At 46.5% G+C, this 6,799-nt stretch overlaps 1 protein-coding gene and 1 non-coding gene across 6 annotated transcripts in view; one reads left to right on the forward strand and one right to left on the reverse strand.

Annotated features, from left to right (window-relative positions):
- The window catches only part of PHF8 (PHD finger protein 8), an 87,088-nt gene extending 82,691 nt beyond the window's left edge, over positions 1–4,397 (reverse strand). For 2 of the 5 annotated variants that reach the window (XM_088028780.1, XM_028092869.2), the window contains exons 1-2: positions 3,824–3,943; positions 2,572–2,761 (exon numbers count right to left, since the gene is read on the reverse strand). In XM_088028780.1, coding sequence (XP_087884906.1) covers positions 2,572–2,669 — 98 coding nt within the window. In that variant the 5' untranslated portion in view covers positions 2,670–2,761; positions 3,824–3,943. Of the gene's footprint in view, positions 1–2,571; positions 2,762–3,702 lie in introns of all 5 variants that reach the window. The other 3 variants (XM_028092867.2, XM_028092866.2, XM_028092868.2) reach the window with 3 other exon arrangements.
- Positions 4,398–6,220: 1,823 nt separating this feature from the next.
- LOC114200657 (U6 spliceosomal RNA) lies at positions 6,221–6,328 on the forward strand. Its single transcript, XR_015769531.1, has one exon. It is a non-coding gene; the product is annotated as a U6 spliceosomal RNA (small nuclear RNA).
- Positions 6,329–6,799: the final 471 nt, after the last annotated feature.

The following is a 6,799-nucleotide window of genomic DNA, read 5'->3' on the forward strand; positions in this document are numbered from 1 at the left end:
GGTGTTCACAGAAACACAGGACTTACCACAGAAATGTGATTAAGGAGGAGACTGGCCCATAAACCCATTTCCGTATTTGTAAATTTGGAATTCTTAAAGGCCTCCGTGGCATTCGTTATAAGTGTCAAGTCTCTACTGGGCAACAATATTCACCATAATGGCTTTCTTTTTGTTTTAACCAGCACCCCATATCAAAATGAAAAACACTTCCAGAATTCCCCAAGTTTCCCTCATATCACAATATTTTATTATAAAAAAGTAGAAATGTTAAGTATCCAACCACAGAGGAAATGAACAGGTAATTGATGACACATACATATGGTGGGATATCAGAAACGAAGTTTAGAAGAATATTTGATGACCTGGTAAAATACATTATAATGTTAAGTAGGAATAAAAATCAGGCTACAAAATGGTATTTATAATACAATCCTGTGTTATTAAAATACAGTTTCATATTTTAAGTCAAAAGACAGGCGTTAATGCAACGAAACATTTAACAGTGGATTATGCAGGATAGCAGATTCATAGATTATTTTTATTTCCTTCTTTTATTATTTTTTCTTTTCTACAATGAGCATATCTCATATATATAATCAGGAAAGAACTTAAAATATTATTTAAAAAAGGAAATATCTAACTTTCAGGGTTGGGTGTGGATTGAAATAATTTATGCAAAGTCTCTGTCATGGGGCCTGGCACCTGAGAAAGCACTTGTTCCAGTTTTCTGTTCCAAGATTGTGCAGTTAGGGTCTCTATATTGTGCACAGGATGGAATTCACTTTCCAGGTTTGAACCTACACACCTCTCACATAATCCAAAGCAAAGGCCACATGCAATAGCCTTTTTAAAGAAGACACATTCATTCATTCATTCATTCACTCACTCACTCACACACTCGCTCATTCATTCATTCAAAAATGCACTCAGTATCTATGACATGTTTAGCACTGAACTAGGTTCTGGGGATACTAAAACTGAAAAGATGGTATCTCTGCCCTCAAGTAGCTCTGGCTAATGAGTGACACAGGTGTATTTATGACTATGATATGATGAAATAATTACTTTCAATAAAGATGTACACAAAGGGCAATGGGGACCAGGAGGAAGGAGGCCTTTTAGAGGAGGTATATGCTGTGAGTTGTAAAAGGGAGGACATTAGTGGGAATAGCATGCACAAAGAAAGAGGCATAAAGGAGTATAAAATTTTCCCAGAACTATAAGTAGTTCAGTCTTGCTGGGACATAAAGAAAGAACCGGGAGGAGGAGTGGCGGGAAATGAGACTGAACAAGTAGATCACAAAAGGTCTTGTCTGTCACACAAAGGAGACTGAATTTTATTCTGTAGGGGAACCACCAAAAGAATTTTAAACAGAGGAGTGACTTGATCAGCACTAGCAAAGATACCAGGAATCCTGAGAATCATCTTAATCTCGTTGATTTCCAGAGGAAAGAAGACCCCACCCTCTAGTTCTGTCCTCTCTTAAATGAAATAACATGAAGCAGCAAACAGAACTCCACACCTGGCACACAGTAAATACTCAATAAAGATCAGCTGAACATGAATGTGAATGTGCTACAAGGGGCAATCCCTGCTGAGAGCACAATTTTAGCAGTACCAGCACCTTCAGTTTGGTCTTGGGTCAAACAATAGAAACTCATTTGGAAGGGACTAGCGACAACTGAAAATTGTAGAATCTTTAACACGCAGCAGGAGAAGGGCACCATATACCGTTCTGTTGTACTCCAGTGCAGAAATTCCTCTCATGGCTTTCTTTCCATAGCTGGGATTTAAGTCCCAATAATGGGATAACATCAGTTTTTTTCCCACACACACTAATCTACCTCTCTGGGATCCTGGCTGACAGGTGCTTATGTGCACACATGGTTAACTGGAGGAAATTCATTAGTGGTTTTACTCCTGCTGTTTTACCCAATCTCTCTTCTGCTTACCTCAATTAAGTTGAATGGTTCTGCAGATAAATACTGAAGAAATATACATACTATTGTATTTCTGCCTCCACTCACTGAGTGCATGCAAAATGCTTTAAGTAATCAGGACAGATGTATTAGATATATTTTATAGGCGAAGACAATGGGGCTCAGAGAGGCAAAGCAACTTACCCAAGGACACTCTGATATTAAGTTGCAAAGCCACAACTGAAAGCCACACTTGTCGGACTCAGTTATCTCAAGAACAGGGTACTGTATCCTACAAAGTCGGAGTCTAAGGCAAAACAAAATTGCCAGGATACAAAAATGATACATTCTGTGAGGCTGAAAAAATATTTTGTAAATTAAATAAACTCAAAAGGGAGCAAAGAAGAAACATATATGGGAAAAGAGAAAAAGGGGAGAGAGACACCAGAAGCCAACGTCAGCTAGCCCCTGGTCTGCAAGGAGGCATGAGAGAACCTGGGTCTGGGAGGTGGGTTGGAGGTAATTCTTCGCCCCCGAGTCGTGCGGGGGCGGGGGATTGCAGGGGAGAGTGTTTCAGAGCGGGAACCTGAAACAGGGCCGAGAAAGGAGCGAGCAAGTGAGCACCTGTCCAGCCTGGCCTGCCCTCCTTACCTGCCATGAAACCAGTCCTGGCACATGTCACACTCGATCATGAAACGGGTCACATCATAAGGCAGCCGGCAGAGGCAGTACACTGGCACTGAGGCCATCTTCGCCCGGCCTTGGAGCGCTCGGCGGCGGGCCAGGTTCGTAGCGTCAAGAGAAGCAGGAGGCAGCAGCACGCGTCCTTTCTGGACGATGGCTGGGCACAAACAACACTTTTTACCTAGTGAAACAGGTCCCCCGGGGGTACCAACCCTCAGTTCACGAATGGGCAGTTAGCGCTGCCGGGATGCAACACAGCTGGTGTGGCTGTAGGGGGCAATCGGAGAAAAGTCCACCCGCCTCCAGAATTTCCTTAACAAATAAAGGACGGCGTTCGACCGTCAAGGGTTTTTTTGTGGTTTTGTTTGTTTGTTTGTTTGTTTTTTTCCCTCCCTACCTCCTTCGGGCCCCCAGAGTCAGTGATAACTTCTTTCCGGGTTTCAGGGAAATATCTGACGCCTTTTCAGGAAGCTTCTTTAATCCCTCACGGTACCCTCTCCTTGCTCACACCTTTCTTCATAGGGCTCTATTCTGACGTAAACCAGAACCTGATGAAATAGGCTGGGGTACCTCAGAAAAAGCCTCTTCTCTCATCCCCAAAATAGGGGCAACTAGAGAGAGATGAGGGATCCCTGGAAGTTGGCTCAGATTACTCGAGAATTACCTCGATGCCTTCAAGAACAAGGCAAACAAGACTAGGCGCCCAACTCAAATCACAGTTCTGGGGTCGTGCTGAGAGTTTAAATGGTCTTCTCCTTCACTCTCAAAATCATTCCATTCCCAAAGGAGTATCATCACCCCAACAAATGAAATAAATCTTAATTTCAGAACTGATCCGATCGTCCTCTACTTCAAAGACGACAGGCTCCCGTTGCACCCCCAAAACTAAAAAGCATCTCCTCCAAACCCCTGAAACTGACTAGAATTTCTTCACACTCCTGCAACTAAGCAAGGATTTTTTTGCCTCACCGATCAGAAACCGGCATTTCCTCACAGCCCCCTCAAAGTGACGAGGACTCCCTTGTCCCCAAAACTGACAGAGATCTCATCACAGATCCCAAGACTGCCAGGAATATTCTTGCAGCCCCCGAAACTTACGAGATCTCCTCACGCCTCCCAAATGACAGGAACCTCCTCACGCCCCAAACCTGACAAGAATGTCTTTCGTCCCAAGCCCTACAGAGACCTCCTCATCTGCAAAGCTGCAGGGATTGCTCACACTCGCGGAGTTCAGTTCCAGCGACGCGCCGGCAGCTGGGCTCGCTCCGGAGCGCCCGGGCGCCTAGCTCAGCGGACGATCGGCCAGCAGTTCCGGCCCCACCGGCAGCGCGCGCCGAATTCTGGGATCGTCACGGCAACACTGAGAACCTTGCTCGCCTTCCCCCAGAACCACCCGCTGGGTCGTGCGGCCCTGGGCGCCCGGCGGTGCTGCAGGGCAGCTTTAGCCACGGTTTTGCCCCGGGCCCGGCGTTAGGGCCTACTGGAGCCCGCGGTTCGGGCCTAGTCCGGTGGCCGCCCGGTGAACAAGCAAACGGCGTCGTCCCTGGGCCAGCAGGAGATCGCCGTGAGCAAACCAACCACGAATGAGATGCGCCGGCGGCTAGGTCGGAGGGGAAACTGCCCGAAAAGTCGCCGGGAGAAGCCCGGTGGCGGTAGTAGAGGATTCGAAGTAGTCAATAAAGTTTATTCAAAACAAGGAGGAAGTTGAAGCGGAGAGGGGAGGAGAAATACGGGGTAAACAGCTACCATATTGAGAGTGGCGGCGCCGCCGCGGGGAGGCTATCCGACCGCCATCTTATGAGGGCTGGGCACACGAGGTAACCGCGGCAGAGGCGGGGAAGGGAGGCTACCGGCTCCCGCGTGACGCCAGCAGAGGCGGGGCACCACCTTGAGAAAAGGGGACGGGATTCGGCTACCTCTGGACCCGCTCCTTTCCTCTAGGTAGCCAATCGACGCTGAGGACCTTAAGCCACCATCTTAGGCGAGGCAGTCGCTTGGCTCCATTTTGAGTGGGGCCAGAACCTTCCCAGCCTTGCTCCTCCTCCGGGTAAACAAGGAGTTAAGCACCCCCACCCCCACCCCGGCACCAACGCACACACACATACTCACTCACTCACTCACTCCTTCCCTCCTCCTACACCCCCTCCTCTCCCTCCGCAGCCTACTTGTCCTATGAGAGGAGGTGAACTCAGTGACTGCAAACTGCAAAACTAACGGGTGGCGGCGGGGGCGGGCTTCGGCCAGGGAAGGGGTGGAGTACTCACAGCAGCTCCTGTTCTTTGAGCACATTCAGCGGGCTAGGCTCTTCTGCACGGTCTCCGAAACGTTATTCTTCACCCTGTAAGGAAAGCTCTGTTATTATCCCCAAGTGAGGACGCGGACTTAGGGAAGACAAGTGGCTTGAATTTCAGAGCCGGGAAGTTGAACTTTGCACCCTCCACTAGCCCCACGTTCTGTCTTTGATCCCTCAGTCGGTCCCTCAATCCTAGTTCCTCCATAAAGCTGCTGTCGACTTCCCAACACCTCTGAACTCTCTTTTCTTTGACTCCACTGTTTCAGTTCAGTTTGCTTCAGATACAGTGCAAAGATTTTCATGCCCAAGCCCCAAGATTTTCTGACTACAGCCTGAGGGTGGGGTGGGAGAAGAGGTTACGTGAATGGAACTCCACACACATGCTTCAAGATGGCGCTGGTGTTTCCTGACATTATAGAATATTCTCTAGGAATCCTCAAGCTATTTCATTTTCTTAAAGGGTCCCACCACTTTAAACAAAATAACGTGTGTGCACACCAATTTCCTAAGTGGTGGTGGCTTAGGCCCTGGGATACAATGTTGAAGAGGGACTGCAGTGGGGAAATTGCCAGCCAGGGCAGGAGACAAGCTTGCAAGTCAACCATTGGATTACAAGGTCCAGTAAGCACACAGGTACCTCTTGCAAAGTGCAAAAATAAAGTCAGGAAAGTGCATCAGAAGCTGCTTACTCCTGTCAAGGAAGGTTTCAGGGAGCCTGAAGGTTCTCTAAATTAACAAGAGCATTGTAGATAAAAGGATCAACATGTGCAAATGCATGGAGGGACATGGGAAAACATTTACAAAGAGGTGTTAAATATTAGATTTTATCCTGTAAGCAATAACAAACCACTGAGAGTGTTTGAGCGAGAGCAACTGAGTCACATTTTTGTCTTAGCCAGGGGAAAATCAAGGTTCAGTGGGATCTGAAGCTTGTACAGTTTGTGTGGTAGGACTTTAAGAAAAGAATATAGACTTGTGAATACAAAATTAGGCTCAAAGGTAGACAGAGTATTTCTAGAAGCTATTCCTACACCTGGGTAATAACTATAAACAGAAGAGATTCAATGTCTCACTAAACCCAAACTAAATGTAACCCCTAAATCAACTTCCACTTAGCTGAGTCTCAAAAATATCAGGCAGCTCCAACACCACCTAATACAAGAGAAAGTGTGACTGACTAGGAGGAAACCAGTGGAAGGGGAAAGCAGTTTTAACCAATTGTGCTTTAACCATAGTTTGCAAACTTTATAAAAACATATGACCATGTGCCCATATGACAAGTGATAGGTCCTGCAGCTAAAGCTTTCTTAGCTTCACAAGGAGGCAGGAGGGGCTCACTTTGGCCATAATAAAATTGGAAAGACACAAAGAAGATTAACATGGCCCCTGCACAAGGATGACATGCAATGTTATGAAGTTTTCCATAATTAAAAGGAAAAATGAAGGGAGATAGGAGGGAGGAGGCTGTTGCATTAGTAATGAAAAAAAGATGAGGCCTGAATCAGGATAGCTGCCACACAGGTAGAAAAGGATTAGATAAGTGGTATATTTTGGAGGTTTAATAGACAGGGCTTGGGTACTAATTGAAAATAGTAGGTGAAGGAGTGAAAGGAGTCTGAGTTCATTTCTGGGTTGGGTGTCAGGAGTGGATAATGGTGCCATTGACTGAACTAGAGTGCACAGAAGGAAAAGCAGGTTTGGTGGGGAAGAAGAAACTAAGTTCAGTTTGGAGCACGTTGAGTTTAAGTGTGGGGGGGACATTAATTCACTGACCCAGAAATTCTTGAGCATCTACTATGCACCAGTGCTAGGTGCTGAGGATGTAGTGGTAACCCAGACAAGATCCTGGCCTCCATGGACCTGACATTCTACTTGGGGATCAGTCAATAACCAAACAAATAC

Source organism: Eumetopias jubatus, unplaced genomic scaffold, assembly GCF_037043125.1.
Source record: "Eumetopias jubatus isolate StellerSeaLion01/CBP00866 unplaced genomic scaffold, mEumJub1_p1.0 scaffold_11, whole genome shotgun sequence".
Classification (NCBI taxonomy): domain Eukaryota; kingdom Metazoa; phylum Chordata; class Mammalia; order Carnivora; family Otariidae; genus Eumetopias; species Eumetopias jubatus.